The 24,918-nt window shown below is 45.3% G+C and overlaps 1 protein-coding gene across 1 annotated transcript in view; it reads left to right on the forward strand.

Moving 5' to 3' along the window:
* LOC120058660 (plexin-A2-like) overlaps positions 1-24,918 on the forward strand; it is a 375,679-nt gene that overhangs the window by 259,047 nt on the left and 91,714 nt on the right. The window contains exons 10-11 of the mRNA XM_039007410.1: positions 9,976-10,072; positions 10,974-11,173. Coding sequence (XP_038863338.1) covers positions 9,976-10,072; positions 10,974-11,173 — 297 coding nt within the window. The remainder of the gene's footprint in view (positions 1-9,975; positions 10,073-10,973; positions 11,174-24,918) is intronic.

Raw genomic sequence — 24,918 nt, forward strand, 5'->3', positions numbered from 1 at the left:
CACAGTAACACACTGCAGGGTTAGGGTTAGTGACACACAGTAACACACTGCAGGGTTAGGGTTAGTAACACACAGTAACACACTGCAGGGTTAGGGTTAGTGACACACAGTAACGCACTGCAGGGTTAGGGTTAGTAACACACTGTAACACACTGCAGGGTTAGGGTTAGTAACACACAGTAACACACTGCAGGGTTAGGGTTAGTAACACACAGTAACACACTGCAGGGTTAGGGTTAGTGACACACAGTAACACACTGCAGGGTTAGGGTTAGTAACACACAGTAACACACTGCAGGGTTAGGGTTAGTAACACACAGTAACACACTGCAGCGTTAGGGTTAGTAACACACAGTAACACACTGCAGGGTTAGGGTTAGTAACACACAGTAACACACTGCAGCGTTAGGGTTAGTAACACACAGTAACACACTGCAGGGTTAGGGTTAGTGACACACAGTAACACACTGCAGCGTTAGGGTTAGTAACACACAGTAACACACTGCAGCGTTAGGGTTAGTGACACACAGTAACACACTGCAGGGTTAGGGTTAGTGACACACAGTAACACACTGCAGGGTTAGGGTTAGTAACACACAGTAACATACTGCAGGGTTAGGGTTAGTAACACACAGTAACACACTGCAGCGTTAGGGTTAGTGACACACAGTAACACACTGCAGGGTTAGGGTTAGTAACACACAGTAACACACTGCAGCGTTAGGGTTAGTGACACACAGTAACACACTGCAGGGTTAGGGTTAGTAACACACAGTAACACACTGCAGCGTTAGGGTTAGTAACACACAGTAACACACTGCAGGGTTAGGGTTAGTGACACACAGTAACACACTGCAGGGTTAGGGTTAGTAACACACAGTAACATACTGCAGGGTTAGGGTTAGTGACACACAGTAACACACTGCAGCGTTAGGGTTAGTAACACACAGTAACACACTGCAGGGTTAGGGTTAGTGACACAGTAACACACTGCAGCGTTAGGGTTAGTAACACACAGTAACACACTGCAGGGTTAGGGTTAGTGACACACAGTAACACACTGCAGGGTTAGGGTTAGTAACACACAGTAACACACTGCAGGGTTAGGGTTAGTGACACACAGTAACACACTGCAGCGTTAGGGTTAGTGACACACAGTAACACACTGCAGGGTTAGGGTTAGTGACACACAGTAACACAATGCAGGGTTAGGGTTAGTGACACACAGTGACACACTGCAGCGTTAGGGTTAGTAACACACAGTAACACACTGCAGGGTTAGGGTTAGTAACACACAGTAACACACTGCAGGGTTAGGGTTAGTGACACACAGTAACACACTGCAGCGTTAGGGTTAGTAACACACAGTAACACACTGCAGGGTTAGGGTTAGTGACACACAGTAACACACTGCAGGGTTAGGGTTAGTGACACACAGTAACACACTGCAGCGTTAGGGTTAGTGACACACAGTAACACACTGCAGGGTTAGGGTTAGTGACACACAGTAACACACTGCAGGGTTAGGGTTAGTAACACACAGTAACATACTGCAGGGTTAGGGTTAGTAACACACAGTAACACACTGCAGTGTTAGGGTTAGTGACACACAGTAACACACTGCAGTGTTAGGGTTAGTGACACACAGTAACACACTGCAGGGTTAGGGTTAGTAACACACAGTAACACACTGCAGCGTTAGGGTTAGTAACACACAGTAACACACTGCAGCGTTAGGGTTAGTGACACACAGTAACACACTGCAGGGTTAGGGTTAGTAACACACAGTAACACACTGCAGCGTTAGGGTTAGTAACACACAGTAACACACTGCAGGGTTAGGGTTAGTGACACACAGTAACACACTGCAGGGTTAGGGTTAGTAACACACAGTAACATACTGCAGGGTTAGGGTTAGTGACACACAGTAACACACTGCAGCGTTAGGGTTAGTATCACACAGTAACACACTGCAGGGTTAGGGTTAGTGACACACAGTAACACACTGCAGCGTTAGGGTTAGTAACACACAGTAACACACTGCAGGGTTAGGGTTAGTGACACACAGTAACACACTGCAGGGTTAGGGTTAGTAACACACAGTAACGCACTGCAGGGTTAGGGTTAGTGACACACAGTAACGCACTGCAGGGTTAGGGTTAGTAACACACTGTAACACACTGCAGGGTTAGGGTTAGTAACACACAGTAACACACTGCAGGGTTAGGGTTAGTAACACACAGTAACACACTGCAGGGTTAGGGTTAGTGACACACAGTAACACACTGCAGGGTTAGGGTTAGTAACACACAGTAACACACTGCAGGGTTAGGGTTAGTAACACACAGTAACACACTGCAGCGTTAGGGTTAGTAACACACAGTAACACACTGCAGGGTTAGGGTTAGTGACACACAGTAACACACTGCAGCGTTAGGGTTAGTAACACACAGTAACACACTGCAGCGTTAGGGTTAGTGACACACAGTAACACACTGCAGGGTTAGGGTTAGTGACACACAGTAACACACTGCAGGGTTAGGGTTAGTAACACACAGTAACATACTGCAGGGTTAGGGTTAGTAACACACAGTAACACACTGCAGCGTTAGGGTTAGTGACACACAGTAACACACTGCAGGGTTAGGGTTAGTAACACACAGTAACACACTGCAGCGTTAGGGTTAGTGACACACAGTAACACACTGCAGGGTTAGGGTTAGTAACACACAGTAACACACTGCAGCGTTAGGGTTAGTAACACACAGTAACACACTGCAGGGTTAGGGTTAGTGACACACAGTAACACACTGCAGGGTTAGGGTTAGTGACACACAGTAACACACTGCAGGGTTAGGGTTAGTAACACACAGTAACACACTACAGGGTTAGGGTTAGTAACACACAGTAACACACTGCAGCGTTAGGGTTAGTAACACACAGTAACACACTGCAGGGTTAGGGTTAGTAACACACAGTAACACACTGCAGGGTTAGGGTTAGTAATACACAGTAACACACTACAGGGTTAGGGTTAGTAACACACAGTAACACACTGCAGGGTTAGGGTTAGTGACACACAGTAACACACTGCAGGGTTAGGGTTAGTAACACACAGTAACATACTGCAGGGTTAGGGTTAGTGACACACAGTAACACACTGCAGGGTTAGGGTTAGTGACACACAGTAACACACTGCAGCGTTAGGGTTAGTAACACACAGTAACACACTGCAGGGTTAGGGTTAGTGACACACAGTAACACACTGCAGGGTTAGGGTTAGTAACACACAGTAACACACTGCAGGGTTAGGGTTAGTGACACACAGTAACGCACTGCAGGGTTAGGGTTAGTAACACACAGTAACACACTGCAGGGTTAGGGTTAGTAACACACAGTAACACACTGCAGGGTTAGGGTTAGTGACACACAGTAACACACTGCAGGGTTAGGGTTAGTAACACACAGTAACACACTGCAGGGTTAGGGTTAGTAACACACTGTAACACACTGCAGCGTTAGGGTTAGTGACACACAGTAACACACTGCAGCGTTAGGGTTAGTAACACACAGTAACACACTGCAGCGTTAGGGTTAGTGACACACAGTAACACACTGCAGGGTTAGGGTTAGTAACACACAGTAACACACTGCAGCGTTAGGGTTAGTGACACACAGTAACACACTGCAGCGTTAGGGTTAGTAACACACAGTAACACACTGCAGCGTTAGGGTTAGTGACACACAGTAACACACTGCAGGGTTAGGGTTAGTAACACACAGTAACACACTGCAGGGCCTGGAGACATGCTATATATATGATGGACACTCGCAGTAACACACACTAGCTAGCAAAGGCTCATATTTACACAAGTACTGCAGAACACACTCTTACAGCACATTCTGTATGTTTACACAATGTATACAACATCTCTCTCTCTTATTCACCACATCCAGATGTATATCTACATGTATCCATGTGAAATCCTAAATAACCCTCACACATTCACTATATCACCACAACACCCTGGTTAACTCCTAAATAACCCTCACACATTCACTATATCACCACAACACCCTGGTTAACTCCTAAATAACCCTCACACATTCACTATATCACCACAACACCCTGGTTAACTCCTAAATAACCCTCACACATTCACTATATCACCACAACACCCTGGTTAACTCCTAAATAACCCTCACACATCCACTATATCACCACAACACCCTGGTTAACTCCTAAATAACCCTCACACATCCACTATATCACCACAACACCCTGGTTAACTCCTAAATAACCCTCACACATCCACTATATCACCACAACACCCTGGTTAACTCCTAAATAACCCTCACACATCCACTATATCACCACAACACCCTGGTTAACTCCTAAATAACCCTCACACATCCACTATATCACCACAACACCCTGGTTAACTCCTAAATAACCCTCACACATCCACTATATCACCACAACACCCTGGTTAACTCCTAAATAACCCTCACACATCCACTATATCACCACAACACCCTGGTTAACTCCTAAATAACCCTCACACATTCACTATATTTACCACACAGTATCTATTCCCATTTTGCACTCTCAATGTCAATAAATGTCAATGATTGTCAGACTCTTAGTGAGAGTGTTAACAGTGTCTGTGGTGTGAGGCCTCTGGCCATGTCACCTGTACCCAGCAACAGTAGCCTGTTAGTGGATAGGCTGGGTGAGAGAGGGGCCCTGGCCTGGGTAGTTACACAGGACAGCACAGGAGAGGAGAGGACTGTTAATGCAGTGAAGCTCTGCTCTGCCCCCCAGCCAGGCTCACACTGATTCCAGTCCTATTCCCAGAGGAGGCACAGGCACACACACACCCACACACACACACACACACACACACACACACACACACACACACACACACACACACACACACACACACACACACACACACACACACACACACACACACACACACACACACACACACACACACACACACACACAGTCACAGCCACGAAGGAGATTAGGGCAAGAGAGGCAGCTGAGGACATTACCTAGGAAGACAGAGAGAAGGAAGGGTGAATCTAGGATGGCAGAGAGAAGGAAGGGTGAATCTAGGATGACAGAGAGAAGGAAGGGGGAATCTAGGAGGACAGAGAGAAGGAAGGGGGGGGGGGGGGGGGGGATCTAGCATGACAGAGAGAAGGAAGGGTGAATCTAGGATGGCAGAGAGAAGGAAGGGTGAATCTAGGAGGACATAGAGAAGGAAGGGGGGATCTAGGATGGCAGAGAGAAGGAAGGGTGAATCTAGGATGGCAGAGAGAAGGAAGGGTGAATCTAGGAGGACATAGAGAAGGAAGGGGGGATCTAGGATGGCAGAGAGAAGGAAGGGTGAATCTAGGAGGACATAGAGAAGGAAGGGGGGATCTAGGATGACAGAGAGAAGGAAGGGTGAATCTAGGAGGACATAGAGAAGGAAGGGGGGATCTAGGATGGCAGAGAGAAGGAAGGGTGAATCTAGGATGACAGAGAGAAGGAAGGGTGAATCTAGGATGACAGAGAGAAGGAAGGGTGAATCTAGGAGGACAGAGAGAAGGAAGGGGGGATCTAGGATGGCAGAGAGAAGGAAGGGGGAATCTAGGAGGACATAGAGAAGGAAGGGGGGATCTAGGATGGCAGAGAGAAGGAAGGGTGAATCTAGGATGACAGAGAGAAGGAAGGGTGAATCTAGGATGACAGAGAGAAGGAAGGGTGAATCTAGGAGGACAGAGAGAAGGAAGGGGGGATCTAGGATGGCAGAGAGAAGGAAGGGGGAATCTAGGAGGACATAGAGAAGGAAGGGGAGATCTAGGAGGACAGAGAGAAGGAAGGGGGCATCTAGGAGGACAGAGAGAAGGAAGGGGGGATCTAGGAGGACAGAGAGAAGGAAGGGTGAATCTAGGATGGCAGAGAGAAGGAAGGGTGAATCTAGGAGGACAGAGAGAAGGAAGGGGGGATCTAGCATGACAGAGAGAAGGAAGGGTGAATCTAGGATGACAGAGAGAAGGAAGGGTGAATCTAGGATGGCAGAGAGAAGGAAGGGGGAATCTAGGAGGACAGAGAGAAGGAAGGGGGGATCTAGGATGGCAGAGAGAAGGAAGGGGGAATCTAGGAGGACATAGAGAAGGAAGGGGAGATCTAGGAGGACAGAGAGAAGGAAGGGGGCATCTAGGAGGACAGAGAGAAGGAAGGGGGGATCTAGGAGGACAGAGAGAAGGAAGGGGGGATCTAGGAGGACAGAGAGAAGGAAGGGGGGATCTAGGAGGACAGAGAGAAGGAAGGGGGAATCTAGGAGGACAGAGAGAAGGAAGGGTGAATCTAGGAGGACAGAAAGAAGGAAGGGTGAATCTAGGATGATAGAGAGAAGGAAGGGGGAATCTAGGATGACAGAGAGAAGGAAGGGTGAATCTAGGAGGACAGAGAGAAGGAAGGGGGAATCTAGGAGGACAGAAAGAAGGAAGGGTGAATCTAGGAGGACAGAGAGAAGGAAGGGGGAATCTAGGAGGACAGAAAGAAGGAAGGGTGAATCTAGGATGACAGAGAGAAGGAAGGGGGAATCTAGGATGACAGAGAGAAGGAAGGGGGGATCTAGGAGGACAGAGAGAAGGAAGGGTGAATCTAGGAAGACAGAGAGAAGGAAGGGGGAATCTAGGAGGACAGAGAGAAGGAAGGGGGGATCTAGGATGACAGAGAGAAGGAAGGGGGAATCTAGGAGGACAGAAAGAAGGAAGGGTGAATCTAGGATGACAGAGAGAAGGAAGGGGGAATCTAGGAGGACACAGAGAAGGAAGGGGGAATCTAGGAGGACAGAGAGAAGGAAGGGGGGATCTAGGATGACAGAGAGAAGGAAGGGTGAATCTAGGAGGACAGAGTGAAGGAAGGGGGGATCTAGGAGGACAGAGAGAAGGAAGGGGGAATCTAGGAGGACAGAGAGAAGGAAGGGTGAATCTAGGAGGACAGAGAGAAGGAAGGGGGGATCTAGCATGACAGAGAGAAGGAAGGGTGAATCTAGGATGACAGAGAGAAGGAAGGGTGAATCTAGGATGGCAGAGAGAAGGAAGGGGGAATCTAGGAGGACAGAGAGAAGGAAGGGGGGATCTAGGATGGCAGAGAGAAGGAAGGGGGAATCTAGGAGGACATAGAGAAGGAAGGGGAGATCTAGGAGGACAGAGAGAAGGAAGGGGGCATCTAGGAGGACAGAGAGAAGGAAGGGGGGATCTAGGAGGACAGAGAGAAGGAAGGGGGGATCTAGGAGGACAGAGAGAAGGAAGGGGGGATCTAGGAGGACAGAGAGAAGGAAGGGGGAATCTAGGAGGACAGAGAGAAGGAAGGGGGAATCTAGGAGGACAGAGAGAAGGAAGGGGGGATCTAGGAGGACAGAGAGAAGGAAGGGGGAATCTAGGAGGACAGAAAGAAGGAAGGGTGAATCTAGGAGGACAGAAAGAAGGAAGGGTGAATCTAGGAGGACAGAGAGAAGGAAGGGGGAATCTAGGAGGACAGAAAGAAGGAAGGGTGAATCTAGGATGATAGAGAGAAGGAAGGGGGAATCTAGGATGACAGAGAGAAGGAAGGGTGAATCTAGGAGGACAGAGAGAAGGAAGGGGGAATCTAGGAGGACAGAAAGAAGGAAGGGTGAATCTAGGAGGACAGAGAGAAGGAAGGGGGAATCTAGGAGGACAGAAAGAAGGAAGGGTGAATCTAGGATGACAGAGAGAAGGAAGGGGGAATCTAGGATGACAGAGAGAAGGAAGGGGGGATCTAGGAGGACAGAGAGAAGGAAGGGTGAATCTAGGAAGACAGAGAGAAGGAAGGGGGAATCTAGGAGGACAGAGAGAAGGAAGGGGGGATCTAGGATGACAGAGAGAAGGAAGGGGGAATCTAGGAGGACAGAAAGAAGGAAGGGTGAATCTAGGATGACAGAGAGAAGGAAGGGGGAATCTAGGAGGACACAGAGAAGGAAGGGGGAATCTAGGAGGACAGAGAGAAGGAAGGCGGGATCTAGGATGACAGAGAGAAGGAAGGGGGAATCTAGGATGGCAGAGAGAAGGAAGGGGGAATCTAGGAGGACAGAGAGAAGGAAGGGTGAATCTAGGAGGACAGAGTGAAGGAAGGGGGGATCTAGGAGGACAGAGAGAAGGAAGGGGGAATCTAGGAGGACAGAGAGAAGGAAGGGGGGATCTAGGAGGACAGAGAGAACGAAGGGGGGATCTAGGAGGACAGAGAGAAGGAAGGGGGGATCTAGGAGGACAGAGAGAACGAAGGGGGGATCTAGGAGGACAGAGAGAAGGAAGGGGGGATCTAGGAGGACAGAGAGAACGAAGGGGGGATCTAGGAGGACAGAGAGAAGGAAGGGTGAATCTAGGAGGACAGAGAGGAAGGGGGAATCTAGGAGGGCAGAAAGAAGGAAGGGTGAATCTAGGATGACAGAGAGAAGGAAGGGGGAATCTAGGATGACAGAGAGAAGGAAGGGGGGATCTAGGATGACAGAGAGAAGGAAGGGGGAATCTAGAAGGACTCCACTTAAAGACATGCTCTGGGCATGCTCTGGACATGCTCTGGACATGCTCTGGGGCTCACTCTAAGAAAGTATTTTGTAAACTTCCCGCGTTGGGCTGGATGTGTCAATGTGTACTTCATACATATATCATCTATGAGCAGAATTATTATCTTACCTCAATTAATCATGAAATCTTTAGATTGAAAGCAACTGTTTTCTTGAAGCTGTGCCCTGCCATTTTCCCTACTTTCCCCACCACGTGGGCCAGCCCCCTAGCAATTTGAGTTTTAGACTATGAGATTTAGCCCCTCGCCTTTGAGTGACAGGTAGCAAGAGTCCTGTCCAGCGTTATCCAATGAGGTTGCAGGGCAGGCCCAACGGCTCAGTGGACACAGCAGAGAAGGAGAGAGCAATAACGTAGTGCACATATCTGCACATATGTGACACCATTTTCAGAGACGACTTTTGGCTTGTGAGTGCTACTATCACAATTACTGGCTAAAACGTATATAAAAGTACCGGAGAATCTATTTAACTCTCCTCTACCTCTTGTCCTATTTAAAATGAGGTGGTGATGCAAGGTTGTAGCAACGTTAGGGGAACATTCAACATGCAGCACCAGGGTCAGGGATTTGTGGTGGGTATTTACGTTTCTCATGCTGAAATTCTCTATTTTGCATTTTTTTCTCCCTCTTGCTCTGTTTTGCTCCCTCTCTCTACTTTTTCCTTCTCTCCCCCCTCTCTCTCCTTTCCCTCCCTCTTTCCCCCTACCTCACCTCTCTTTACCCCCCCTCTATCTCCCCTCTCTTTCTATCTCTCTCTGTCTCTGTCTCTCTCGCTGTCTCTGTCTCTCTCTCTCTCTGTCTCTCTCTCTGTCTCTCTCTGTCTCTTTCTCTCTCTCTGTCTCTCTCTGTCTCTCTCTCTCTCTCTCTCTATCTCTCTCTCTGTCTCTCTCTCTGTCTCCTTCCCCTCCCTCTTTCCCCCTACCTCACCTGTCTCTCTCTCTGTCGCTCTCTCTGTCTCTCTCTCTGTCTCTCTCTCTGTCTCTCTCTCTGTCTCTCTCTCTGTCTCTCTCTCTCTCTCTCTGTCTCGCTCTCTGTCTCGCTCTCTGTCTCGCTCTCTGTCTCTCTGTCTCTCTCTCTCTCTGTCTCTCTGTCTCTCTCGCTCTCTGTCTCTCTGTCTCTCTGTCTCTCTCGCTCTCTGTCTCTCTCTCTCTCTCTCTCTGTCTCTCTCTCTCTCTCTCTCTGTCTCTCTCTCTCTCTCTCTCTCTCTCTCTCTCTCTCTCTCTCTCTCTCTCTCTCTCTCTCTCTCTCTCTCTCTCTCTCTCTCTCTCTCTCTCTCTCTCTCTCTCTCTCTCTCTCTCTCTCTCTCTCTCTCTCTCTCTCTCTCTCTCTCTCTCTCTCTCTCTCTCTCTCTCTCTCTCTCTCAGTATCTATATGAGGGGATGAAGATCAGTGAGTTGCCAGTGGATTTTTCAGTGGTCTGGAACGGCAACTTCATTATAGACAACCCAGATAATATCCAAGGTAAGACATTCACATGCTTGTTTTACTATCTTTGTGTGGACCAAACAATTAATTCCCATTCAAAATCCTATTTTCCCTAATCCCTAAACCTAACCTTAACCCTTACCTTAAACCCAAACCTAAACCTAAACCTAACTACTAACCCTAAACCTAATCTTAACCCTTACCTTAAACCCAAACCCCCAAACCCCTAAACATAACTCCTAACCCTTAACCTAACCCCTAACCCTAATTCTAACCTTAACCCTGATTGTAACCCTAATCATAAAATAGCCTTTTTCCTTGTGGGGACCAGTGAAATGTCACTTTCCTTGTTTTACTATCCTTGTGAGGACTTTTGGTCCCCACAAGGATAGTAAAACCAAACACACACACACACACACACACACACACACACACACACACACACACACACACACACACACACACACACACACACACACACACACACACACACACACACACACACACACACACACACATACACCCCCACACACACACACACACACACACACACACACACACACACACACACACACACACACACACACACACACACACACACACACACACACACACATTTGTTGACACCAACACATAAAACAGATGTTTCTTGTCAAATAACGTCTTGTCTTAGCTGGATACACAGCATAATACCTGCTTTTACTCTAACAGCAGGTATGAAGAGCACAGTTGTATCTTTCTTAAAAAATGTAATGTTTTAACCAAGTAAATCCTCCAGGAATACAGTCCAGTACTACACTACACTACAGTTTGTTTGTCAGATAATGTTAGGTTGTCAAATGTGTTAAATTGTCAGTATAATGTTACGTTCAAATCAAATGATGTTTTCTGTTACCAACACTGTAGTGTTTACACTGAGTCCTCCTGTATCCCACAGTGCACCTGTATAAGTGTGTGGCCCAGAGGGACAGCTGTGGCATGTGTCTGAAAGCCCAGAGGAAGTTCCAGTGTGGCTGGTGTAGTGGAGAGGGCCGATGTACCCTGCGCCACCACTGCCCACCCCTCAACCCCTATACCACCCGCTGGCTAGACCTGTCCAGCAAGAAGGTCCAGTGTACCAACCCACGCATCACAGAGGTCAGTGATACCTCATACACACTCAAACCTTTCCCCATAACCATAGGGGTAACAGGCATATATCGCCTTTCATCATATGGTCGTCTGTAGTCGACAGAATGAACCCTGGGACAACTGCCTGTCGTCCATTGTAGATGCAGTCTCCTCCTCATCCAGTCTGGTGTCACATTTTAGCCTTAAGCTTCAAATTGACTTTGTCCCTTAACATGGTGAAATATGATGTACTGCCTGTCTGACAGCACAGGCCATGTGTTTACTGTTCAATGTACAATGTATCTGTTCGCAGTTCTCCTTCAGCTGAGATCAACAACTACAGACTGCAGGATCAGACAGGTCTAGTCCTTGACAATGACAGGTCCTACAGTATTTGCATTGGGAGGCCTGCATGGTATTGGTGCTGCTGTTGCATGTTTCCATTGGTCTAGAATGGACTGGACTGTGTGTGAATGAGAATGATCTGCTGGTAGGAGAGGAGCCCATCTGACATCACTCATGGAGCTGCACACAGGCTCTCTCTTCCTCACTGCTTTGTTTATATTCCTCTGTTTCTCTCTCTCCTCTCTCTCTATTTCTCTCTCACACTTTATTTTTCTCTCTTCTATTTCTCTCTCTGTCTCATCTCTGCCCCCTCTCTCTCTCTCTCTCTCTCTCTCTCTCTCTCTCTCTCAATCTCTCTCTATCTTGCTCTCTCTCTCGCTCTCTCTCTATTTCTCCCTTGTTCTCTCTTCTGCTCTATTTCTCTCTCTCTCTGTCTCATCTCTGCCCCCCCCCCTTCTTCTCTCACTATGACACACAATCAATATGCAGGAAGACAGCATCTGGTGTTTATTTTCACGGAAGAGCTAAAAGGGAGTTTGTGTGTGTGTGTCTCTGGAGAGAGGCCACAGCTCAGCTCACCTTCAGCAGTGCTGCAAGGGCGAGGGACCTGACACACACACACACACCCTAGGGGCCTGCCTCAGTGTCTCTCTGTGTAGTGGGCCTGTCTGTCTGTGCCACATGAGCCACTTTATAAAGATGTATGTATGCTTGTGTTAACCAGAATTCCAAGCTTAATTTAATGTTCACACCTAGACAGAAATAGAGTACAATGTTTTAACAAAAAATTATAGCGCCATTTTTTTATTTTACCTTTATTTAACCAGGAAGGGCTCATTGAGATTTAAAATCTCTTTTTCAAGAGCGTCCTGGCCAAGATAGGCAGCACCAAGTCATTACAAAAATTACAGACAAACATGAAAACTACAAGTAATCTAGTAAAAACCACAGAATTCACAAGAGTATAACAAAAATCAAAAACAGCAAATTAAAAACATTGACAGGTCAGGGAATCAGCCTCAAAATCCTTCATTAGTGATTTAAAAATACCAATCGGTACAAGTTCTTCCAGTTTAAAAGCATTTTGTAAGGTGTTCCAAGACGATGGGGCAGAGTACATAAAAGCCCTTTTACCAAATTCAGTTCGGACATTTGGAACAGTTAGCAGGATAAAGTCCAGCGAACGAAGAGAGTACCCACCACATTTCTGAACAATAGAAATTCCCAAATAAAAAGGTCGTAAACCCAAAATGGCTTTGTAAATAAAAGTATACCAGTGACTGAGCCTACGAGTGACTAGAGAAGGCCAGCCAACCCTGGTATACAAAGTGCAGTGGTGCGTAAGGGTTTGGCAGTTTAAAATAAATCTCAAAGTGCCATGGTAAAGGGTGTCAATTGATCTCAAACACTGAGTGGAAGCATTCATATATAAAATATCTGTCACGGTCTTGGAAATGAGCGGACCAAGGCGCAGCGTGAGTATAGTTCCACATATTTATTTAAGTGAAACTAACAAAACAAAATAACAACACTAACAAAGACCGTGAGGACGTAGTGCCCAAACACACTAACAAACAATCAATATCCCACAAATGCAGGTGGGGAAAAAGCCTACCTAAATATGATCCCCAATTAGAGGCAACGATTACCAGCTGCCTCTAATTGGGAACCACACAAACCACCAACCTAGAAATCTATAAACTAGATAACCCCCCAGTCACACTCTGACTTAAACACCATAGAGAACCAAGGGCTCTCTATGGTCAGGGCGTGACAATATCCCCATAGTCTAGTAAAGGTATAAATGTAGCTGATACTAGCCTCCTTCTGGCTTCAAAAGAAAAACAGGCCTTATTCCTAAAATACAATCCCAATTTCAGCTTAAATTTTTTTGTAAGTTGTTGAATATGCAATTTAAAAGAGAGTCCGTCATCAATTAAAATTCCAAGATATTTATATGAGGTTACAACCTCAATCTCCTTGCCCTGACAGGTAGTAATAGGTGAAAGGTTCAGAGGTCTATTTCTTGCTTTAGAAAACACCATTAGTTTAGTTTTGTCAGTATTGAGGATAAGCTTCACTTGACACAAGGTATGTTGAACAGTATAAAAAGCAGTTTGCAAGTTCTGGAAAGCTTTTGTAAGAGACGAGGCACAACATTAAATAACAGTATCATCAGCATAAAATGAAGTTGTGCATTTTGGACATTTTTGTCTAAATCATTTATATAAGTAGTGAATATGAGGGGACCAAGTACAGAGCCTTGTGGCACACCATTAAAGACAGACAATTTAACAGACATAAGCCCATCAAATTGAGTGCACTGAGTTCTATCAGACAGATAGTTAGCAAACCATGCAACTGCATGCTCTGAAAGACCTACACTCGACAATCTCTGCCTTAGTATAGCATGATCAACAGCCTGAGAGAGATCAATAAAAAGTGAGACAGTGCTGAGTGCTGTTTTTTGTCAAGGGCTTCAGTGATATCATTTAAAACCTTCATATGCTTCTTCCTGAAGCCCGATTGGTACATTGATAAAATAGAGTTAGTAAATAAAAACTCTTTTAGCTGTTCACTCACAAGGGTTTCAAGTATTTTCATCAGGGGTGACAGCTTTGAGATTGGCCTATAATTATTTAAAAGAGTTGGATCTCCCCCTTTTAAAAGTGGTACGACAAATGCTGATTTCCAGATCTTTGGAATTTCATTACATTCCAGGGTTAGATTGAACAGATATGTAAGTGGTTCAGCTATGAAATCAGCTGCCAGATTTAAAAAGCAGGGATCCAAAAGATCATGACCTGCATGCTTTCTCTGATCTAAGGATTTCAGGGCTTTATGTACCACCTGCACTGAGAATGGCAAAAAGCTAAAAGTTTGACCAGCTCTCACTGGTTCATCCACACAGGGTTGTACAGAGACAGAGGACACTGGTTCATCCACACAGGGTTGTACAGAGACAGAGGACACTGGTTCATCCACACAGGGTTGTACAGAGACAGAGGACACTGGTTCATCCACACAGGGTTGTACAGAGACAGAGGACACTGGTTCATCCACACAGGGTTGTACAGAGACAGAGGACACTGGTTCATCCACACAGGTTTGTACAGAGACAGAGGACACTGAATCAAACAGCCTACCAGATGATACAAAGTGCTCATTGAAACAATTCATCATTTCAGTTTTGTCATATACAGCAACAGAGTCCTTCAAAACACATGATGGTAAATCATTAACATTACTGTTACCAGACATAGACTTAATAGCCTGTCTAGGGTCATTCAGGTTATCAGTGGTAACAGACATCAAATATTCAGACTTGGCCTTCCTGAGAAGAAAAGAACACTTGTTTCGTAACTGCCTAAAAATAAGCCAATCAGCATCAGAACATGATTTCCTTGCTTTAGCCCAGGCTAGATTACGGTCGTGAATAATACAAGACAGCTCAGAAGAAAACCATGGATTATCCCGCCCTTTAACCCTGAACCTGCGGAATGGGGCATGTTTGTTTACTATTTGGAAAAAAACATCATGAAAGAATATCCAGGCAGTTTCCACATCAGGGATAAGCTAAATCTTGCTCCAGTTAAAATTAAACAAATCATGAAAGAAAGCCTGCTCATTAAAACACTTCAAATTTCTCTTACGAATAAAACGTGCCTTCGTTTTAGGAACCTTAGTATTTCTAACAGCAACAACAGCACAATGGTCACTTAAATCATTACAAAAAACACCAACAGCAGAATATTTATGTGGAACATTTGTCAATATCAAATCAATCAGGGTAGATTTATCTGGGCATTTAAGATTTGGGCGAGTGGGTGAGTTAATCAACTGGGTAAGATTCATAGAATTACAAAACATTTTTAAATCATCAGACACCGGCTTTAACCAACACCAGTTGAGATCTCCAATCGAGATCATTTCACTGTAAAAAAGTTTAGACATAAGGTGCGTCAAAGAAGAAAATGCATCACCGAGAGCAGAGGGGGGTCTATAACAGCCAATCACAGTTATAGAGAGGCCCTTTGAAACCTCAATATTCAAAGCAAGAAATTCCAACTGTTTACAAATAGTTTCAGACTTTGCCACACTTACAGGGAATTTAGTTTTTACATATATAGCCACACCCCCACCTTTCTTAACTCGATCAGTGCGATAAACATTGTAACCACTTATACAAATATCCTTATCAAAAACAGACTTGCTGAGCCAGGTTTCAGAAAACACAATTACATCAGCATCAGTTGATTTAGCCCAAATCCTAACCCCATCAATTTTTGACAACAGGCTGCTGCGTACATTTAAATGAAAAATACCAAAACCAGATCTTGATTTAAAATCAGAGGGGGTTTGGAGACATTGCATATCAGGGCCAGGGTTAGGTTGCACGTTACCTGGTATCAACAACAGAAGAATAACTAGGCACCTCTGTTTAATAACCTTGCACGGCTTCTCTTTTTTAAGAGACCTACTGCAAGCGAATTCTACAAGTGAGTTTCCAGACAATACAAAACAGTCATTTAAAACCATTAGACTTTGGTAGTGACACAAATTCGTACTGTTCACATCATGCCACAAATGCATCGGCACTTGGACGAGTGGACCGAGTGAAAAAGAGCAAGTTCCTGCAGACAAAATGTCTAATGGACGGGAGAGTACATTGTCAGATGTACTCACCCTGCGACAATGTTCCTTTTCTCCAGAGTTCAGTAAAGTCAGTGCACAAAGCAATACCACGAAAAGTGTCATTTTCTCTGACAAATGTTAAACAATAGAGGCCAACGAAGGTAAGGGGAGAGAGGGACAGCGTGTATGTATGAGTCTGAATGTGAGTATTTGCGCATGTGAGTAGATTGGGTGTTGAGGTCGATTGAGAGAACGGGTTGAGGATTGTTGAGCTGCCACTGACAGCCAGGCGAAGAGCACAAAGGAGCAGCTTGGACGAGACACTCCGCGGACGAAGAAGGAACTCAGGCCAGCCAGAGATAGGGTTACCTTGGTAAACTTCAAGTAATGAGGTGCCGAGTTGAGGAGGACCCGTGATCTTTACACCAGCAAAAATAAAATAGTTTGCACTACACAACAACGAAGTTACTCAACCATAAATAAATAGGTTATTAGTAGGTTAAAATGTACTAGTCACAGACAAACGACTTGACATGCTGCCATCTTGGATTTGAGGACCTTTTTTGTTGTTGACATGCCTCTAGTAGTAAAGCAACTATCCCTGCTTGAGTTCCCCAGACAGACGTAGTTTGATTGATGCAAGGCTATCAAAGTGGCAGACTATTCAGACAGTAAAGTGCATTAGAGTAAGAGAAGAGGTGGCTCTCTCACCCAGTCGCCATGGCTCCAACCTTACAACAATGACCATCCCTGTGACCTTTTCCCATAATCAACAGGTGCCTGTTTGTTTGTTTCCCCCTAGTAGCAGCCTTTTGTGTACTGAGGCATAATTTCCGTGCGGCGGGTATGGTTGACCCAGTGTCACAGGAGAGTCAGGCCAGAGGCTGAGGGCTGCCCAGACATTGTATTTAACTAGGCAAGTTAGTTAAGAACAAATTCTTATTTACAATGACAGCCTACCCCGGCAAACACTGAGCCAATTGTGCGCCACCCTATGGGGCTCCCAATCAGAGCCGTATGTGATACAGCCTGGAATTGAACCAGGGACTGTAGTGACACCTCTTGCAGTCTTGCACTGAGATGCAGTGTTTTAGACCCCTGCGCCACTCGGGAGCCCGAGTGAGGCTAGGAATTGCCAGGGGGCTCACAATACAATATTATCACAATACTTCGGCGCCGATATGATATGTATTGCGATTCAATACTGCCATTTTATTGCGATTAGATGTTCCAAACATATTGCTCACTATATGTCTGCTGCAGAGAGACACGTTTTGATCGGTCATGGATATCAAAGTGCTGAAAATATGTTGGCTCCGTATTTAAAAAGAAGATGAAGAACAAGCTATAGGATAAAAATGTTTTGGCGCAGGTACAGCCGACTAGCGTTGACTAATGCTACCTACATTAACAAAATCACGTTTATTTTAATGAATTGATACATGGAGCCAAAGTATCAATATAATATTGTGAAATGAATATTGCGATATGTAAGCATGGATCCCCTCCCCCGTCACTAGGTGTGATGAGGATCTAGTTCTCTTGTTCTGACTTCTTCTTTTCTTACAATCTCTTTTTCTGTCCGTCTCTCCTTCTCTCTCGCATTCTCTCCCTCAATCTCTTACATGTTCTCCCTCTCATTCTCTGTCTTTCCCCTCTCTCTTTCTTTGTCTGTCTCTCTCCACTGTTTTTCTCCTCTGTCTCTCATCCTTTTTCTTCCCCTCTCTCTCTGTCTCCTTGTCTCTCTGTCTCCTGTCTCTTGTGTCCGTCCATGTGTCACTCTGTCTGTGACTCATTCTAGTAAATTAAGTTACGCTCTTGTGGTACTCCATTACACTCTCTCAGCTTGTCATTCTGGGCAATTTGTGACAGCGAAGTGTGTGTGTGTGTGTGTGTGTGTGTGTGTGTGTGTGTGTGTGTGTGTGTGTGTGTGTGTGTGTGTGTGTGTGTGTGTGTGTGTGTGTGTGTGTGTGTGTGTGTGTGTGTGTGTGTGTGTGTGTGTGTGTGTGTGTTTGTGTGTGTGTGTGTGTGTGTGTGTGGACTTCTAACAAGCAGTAACCCTATGGAGACATATTTCGTTCAGCTCCCAGTGTTCATTAGTGTAGTGAGTAGGGTATGTTAGGATACGCTGAGGGCTCGTCTCCATTCCTCAGCCTGATTGGAAGGATAGAGGGATGTCAGTGGAGAAAGCAGCTGAGGAAGAGAGATGACAACAGAGAAGAAGCAGCTAAACAGAGAGAGAGAGAGAGAGAGAGAGAGAGAGAGAGCAAGAGAGAGAGAATGAATGAAGTGAGAAAGAGAGGGAGAGAGGGAGAAAAAGAGAAAGTGAGATGAGAAGCGTGAAACTGCAGCTAAACAGAGAGAAAGAGGAGGGAAAGTAGTACTGAGAATTTGAGAGAGGCGAAGTGAAGTGGGTGAAAGTAATGTAAAGGAAAGAGGAGGAGAGAAGGGAGGAGAGGAAGAGAAGTAGGGGAAAGAGGAGGAGAGAAGGGAGGAGAGGAAGAGAAGTAGGGGAAAGAGGAGGAGAGAAGGGAGGAGAGGAAGAGGAGATGTGCAGAGCCTCTGTAGGGTGTCAGACTGAGTGAGCCCTGTTATGCAACACAGCTGCCACTGGAATCCCACTACCACATTGATTTGTACTGTTCACTGGAGTAGGACACACACACACACACACACACACACACACACACACACACACACACACACACACACACACACACACACACACACACACACACACACACACACACACACACACACACACACACACACACACAGTACAGCTCCAGAGGCAAAGAACACCAACCAGCAAGGAACATTTCGCACTTGTTGAGTTTATGTTATTTTTCCCTCCTCTACTCTGCATTCATTTGTTCTCTCTCTTCTCTCTCTCTTCCCCCAACCCCCTTCCTCCCCCAATAATGAGAATTTCTTCAAAAAGACTAGACTCTTTCCCTCACGGGCTGAATTTATGTTTTCTTTTTTGATTGTGTGCAACAAAGTCCCAATCATGATCTGATTTGTATACACACTTCGTTATTAGTCTACCAGAAGACTCTCGTTTTGAATAATTTATATTTCTATTAGGTACCCTGCCTGAGCGCCCCCCCCCCCCCCCACACCACCATGCATTAATATTGAACAGATATAAGCTCCTCTAACACCAGAGGGAACAGCCTCACATGAAGCTGGGGATTAAAGGTCTTGAAAGGCGTCATGGGAAGGAACTTGCCTTTCGTGAACTAACACTCACACTTGAATTCCCCTCCTTTCACACAGCATGCCCTTCCCAGTGAAGAAACAAGAGGATAAACTATAAAGATCATACACATAAATCCTCCAAAAGAACATTACTGCCTCCTTCTCATCATTCCTGTTAAAGAACATTACTCCCTCCCTCTCATCATTCCTGTTAAAGAACATTACTCCCTCCCTCTCATCATTCCTGTTAAAGAACATTACTCCCTCCCTCTCATCATTCCTGTTAAAGAACATTACTCCCTCCCTCTCATCATTCCTGTTAAAGAACATTACTCCCTCCCTCTCATCATTCCTGTTAAAGAACATTACTCCCTCCCTCTCATCATTCCTGTTAAAGAACATTACTCCCTCCCTCTCATCATTCCTGTTAAAGAACATTACTGCCTCCCTCTCATCATTCCTGTTAAAGAACATTACTCCCTCCCTCTCATCATTCCTGTTAAAGAACATTACTCCCTCCCTCTCATCATTCCTGTTAAAGAACATTACTCCCTCCCTCTCATCATTCCTGTTAAAGAACATTACTCCCTCCCTCTCATCATTCCTGTTAAAGAACATTACTCCCTCCCTCTCATCATTCCTGTTAAAGAACATTATGTCTCCTCTCTTTTCCTTTTATTATGCTAAAACTATTTTTCATCTGTGCCTGTACCTCTCGGCAGTGTCTGTATCTCTCGGGCAGGCTACAATACTTTTAAGAGTCTATGAAGTATTTAGTGTGTAGTTTGTTCGTGGAGAAACAAGTGATAAGTGGGTTTTATCAAGTCCATTAAACACTACTCACAATGAAATCCGACATGCCTGAACTACCTGCAAAGACGACCCGCAAAGACCCAAAGACAGCTCTCAGGTCTGGTGCAAGCTGTGTCGTTTAAAACACTGGGAGTGGATCTATCACAGCTATTCAGATGCTACACACGCTCATAGTCATACCATATAGTAGCTTCAGAGGTAACAGATCTAACACAATTTCACTTTGTATTTTTTACCTCAGGCTACTTAGTTTGAATGTAATCAGAAACCGCTTTTATCTGAGGTATGGGAAAGCCTAAAACACAGCGAGAGAGAAAGTACTAGTGAAGCCTACATTAAGGCCTGTTCACATGAGAGTACATAGTGCTATCTGCCATTATAAGATGATACAACACAGCTCAAAGCCTTTCTCTCTCTCTCTCTCTCTCTCTCTCTCTTCTCTCTGTCTCTCTCTGTCTCTCTTCTCTCTCTCTGTCTCTCTTCTCTCTCTCTGTCTCTCTCTCTCACTCTCTCTCTGTCTCTCTTCTCTCTCTCTGTCTCTCTCTCTCACTCTCTCTCTGTCTCTCTTCTCTCTGTCTCTCGTCTCTCTTTCTCTCTCTCTCTCTCTCTGTCTCTCTCTCTCTGTCTCTCTCTCTGTCTCTCTCTCTGTCTCTCTCACTCTCTCTATGTCTCTCTTCTCTCTGTCTCTCTCTGTCTCTCTCTCTCACTCTCTCTCTGTCTCTCTCTGTCTCTCTCTCTCACTCAATTCAATTCAATTCAATTCAAGGGGCTTTATTGGCATGGGAAACATGTGTTAACATTGCCAAAGCAAGTGAGGTAATAATAATATACAAAAGTGAAATAAACAATAAAAATTAACAGTAAACATTACACATACAGAAGTTTCAAAACAATAAAGACATTACAAATGTCATATTATATATATACAGTGTTGTAACAATGTACAAATGGTTAAAGCACACAAGTTAAAATAAATAAGCATAAATATGGGTTGTATTTACAATGGTGTTTGTTCTTCACTGGTTGCCCTTTTCTTGTGACAACAGGTCACAAATCTTGCTGCTGTGATGGCACACTGTGGAATTTCACCCAGTAGATATGGGAGTTTATCAAAATTGGATTTGTTTTCGAATTCTTTGTGGATCTGTGTAATCTGAGGGAAATATGTGTCTCTAATATGGTCATACATTGGGCAGGAGGTTAGGAAGTGCAGCTCAGTTTCCACCTCATTTTGTGGGCAGTGAGCACATAGCCTGTCTTCTCTTGAGAGCCATGTCTGCCTACGGCGGCCTTTCTCAATAGCAAGGCTATGCTCACTGAGTCTGTACATAGTCAAAGCTTTCCTTAAGTTTGGGTCAGTCACAGTGGTCAGGTATTCTGCCACTGTGTACTCTCTGTTTAGGGCCAAATAACATTCTAGTTTGCTCTGTTTTTTTGTTAATTCTTTCCAATGTGTCAAGTAATTATCTTTTTGTTTTCTCATGATTTGGTTGGGTCTAATTGTGCTGTTGTCCTGGGGCTCTGTGGGGTGTGTTTGTGTTTGTGAACAGAGCCCTAGGACCAGCTTGCTTAGGGGACTCTTCTCCAGGTTCATCTCTCTGTAGGTGATGGCTTTGTTATGGAAGGTTTGGGAATCACTTCCTTTTAGGTGGTTGTAGAATTTAACGGCTCTTTTCTGGATTTTGATAATTAGTGGGTATCGGCCTAATTCTGCTCTGCATGCATTATTTGGTGTTCTACGTTGTACACGGAGGATATTTTTGCAGAATTCTGCATGCAGAGTCTCAATTTGGTGTTTGCCCCATTTTGTGAAATCTTGGTTGGTGAGCGGACCCCAGACCTCACAACCATAAAGGGCAATGGGCTCTATGACTGATTCAAGTATTTTTAGCCAGATCCTAATTGGTATGTTGAAATTTATGTTCCTTTTGATGGCATAGAATGCCCTTCTTGCCTTGTCTCTCAGATCGTTCACAGCTTTGTGGAAGTTACCTGTGGTGCTGATGTTTAGGCCGAGGTATGTATAGTTTTTTGTGTGCTCTAGGACAACGGTGTCTAGATGGAATTTGTGGTCCTGGCGACTGGACCTTTTTTGGAACACCATTATTTTGGTCTTACTGAGATTTACTGTCAGGGCCCAGGTCTGACAGAATCTGTGCAGAAGATCTAGGTGCTGCTGTAGGCCCTCCTTGGTTGGTGACAGAAGCACCAGATCATCAGCAAACAGTAGACATTTGACTTCGGATTCTAGTAGGGTGAGACCGGGTGCTGCAGACTGTTCTAGTGCCCGCGCCAATTCGTTGATATATATGTTGAAGAGGGTGGGGCTTAAGCTGCATCCCTGTCTCACCCCACGACCCTGTGTGAAGAAATGTGTGTGTTTTTTGCCAATTTTAACCGCACACTTGTTGTTTGTGTACATGGATTTTATAATGTCGTATGTTTTTCCCCCAACACCACTTTCCATCAATTTGTATAGCAGACCCTCATGCCAAATTGAGTCGAAGGCTTTTTTGAAATCAACAAAGCATGAGAAGACTTTGCCTTTGTTTTGGTTTGTTTGGTTGTCAATTAGGGTGTGTAGGGTGAATACATGGTCTGTTGTACGGTCTCTCTCTCTCTCTCTCTCTCTCTCTCTCTCTCTCTCTCTCTCTCTCTCTCTGTCTCTCTCTCACTCTCCCTCTGTCTCTCTTCTCTCTGTCTCTCTTCTCTCTTTCTCTCTCTCTCTCTCTCTGTCTCTCTCTCTCTGTCTCTCTCTCTGTCTCTCTCTCTGTCTCTCTCTCTCTCACTCTCTCTATGTCTCTCTTCTCTCTGTCTCTCTCTGTCTCTCTTCTCTGTCTCTCTCTCTCTCTGTCTCTCTCTCTCTGTCTCTCTCTCTGTCTCTCTCTCTGTCTCTCTCTCTCTCACTCTCTCTATGTCTCTCTTCTCTCTGTCTCTCTCTGTCTCTCTTCTCTCTCTCTCTCTCTCTCTCTCTCTCTCTCTCTCTCTGTCTCTCTCTCTCTCTCTCTCTCTCTCTCTCTCTCTCTCTCTCTCTCTCTCTCTCTCTCTCTCTCTCTCTCTCTCTCTCTCTCTCTCTCTCTCTCTCTCTCTCTCTCTCTCTCTCTCTCTCTCTCTCTCTCTCTCTCTCTCTCTCTGTAGAATGTAGATTGTCATTGAGCTTCAGACGGTGTGTTCTAACTCCCCTTAAAGCACAGATTGCTTTTCTACAGCCTCTATTGAGTTTGGCCTAGACTAGATGAGCACCATTTTCCCCACCATGACTTCAGCTGAATAAAAAAACACAGCACTTAGCAATGCCAGGTTGTTCTTATAGGCCACTCCTCCCTTTCTCTGTAATATATGCCATTTAGCAGATAATTCTATCCAAAGGAACTTATAGTCATGCTCGCATACGATTTATGTACAGGTGGTCCCAGGAATTTAACCCACTAGCCTGGCATTACAAGCGCCATGCTCTACCAACTGAGCAACAGAGGACCACCCTACTCTACTGGCTGGGGAATATCTACTAAAAGAGACTTCCTGTTTCTCTGAGGTTCTTTTAACGGATTAGAATAGAAATTCCTCTCGTCTTCTCATTGTAGGTCAATCTCACTGCCTCGACACTTTCTCCTTTCTCCTCCTTCTCTACCACACTTCTTCATCTCATCCCTTCATCTAGTCATCTCACCACACTTCTGCACTTCTCCTTTCTCATCCTTCTCAATCCCAAATCCAGTGGCATGTGTTAGGAAATGAAAATTTGCCGCCCACCCTTTACATCCCTGGACCTGTGTCTGAGGGACAGGAAGTGGGCATGTGTGAGCTGGCTCTGCCTGGCCGGCCGGCTGGCTGTTTTCTGGGAATTACTATCCATTGACACAGTGTGACAAAGCCGTGTGGGCAGTGGAGCTCCTCTTAAAAGGATTACACAGGGAGCGTGGAGCTGGGGAGGCAGGGACGAGAGGGGACGGTGGGCGGCAGGGGGTGCGTGCATGCCCAATGAACCATCCTCTCCTCCTCCTCTTGCCTGATTGGGGCTGGGAGAGTAGAGAGTCAGTGTTTAGCACCTGGAGTGGAGGAGTTTGTCACCTAGCCTGAAGGGAGACGAGAGAGACGAGAGGAGGATGTAGCATGAATGCTCTCTCTCTCTCACACACACACACACACACACACACACACACACACACACACACACACACACACACACACACACACACACACACACACACACACTGCATTCCTGAGCCAGATCCCAGTCTGTCTTTGTTCATTAGGAGTGGGTTAGCATGTCACCATGTAACCACAGTTCTGAAATCAGTTCTTTGGGACTTCTGTGGGTATCAACCCATTGTTCGTCTGCCACGCAGATAGCGCCATGGTCAGACATGGAGTGTCTCTGCTCACCAAGGCTTTGAGGATGAGTCTTTGACGGCTTTGAAGAATAGTGCCACACAAAGTGATATTTATACTAATCTGATGAATCAAGCCTCTTTCTGTCAATGGAAGCTCAGTGATATGGGTAACATGCATGGATTACATTTCTTAAAGTTATATCCCATGTCCCGCCTGTCATTGGAAGAGTTGTATTATAGCCCCTGACTAGGAGAGTGTCACACCCTTTCAGTAGAGATACTGTATGCATCATCATCATCATCATCATCATCATCATCATCATCATCATCATCATCATCATCATCATCATATGGCTGCCACACCTACCAGAGGGGCACAGAAACCTTATTCTACTCACCCCTCTTCTTCTTCCTCTCTCTCTCTCTCTCTCTCTCTCTCTCTCT

This window comes from Salvelinus namaycush, chromosome 14, assembly GCF_016432855.1.
Source record: "Salvelinus namaycush isolate Seneca chromosome 14, SaNama_1.0, whole genome shotgun sequence".
Lineage (NCBI taxonomy): Eukaryota > Metazoa > Chordata > Actinopteri > Salmoniformes > Salmonidae > Salvelinus > Salvelinus namaycush.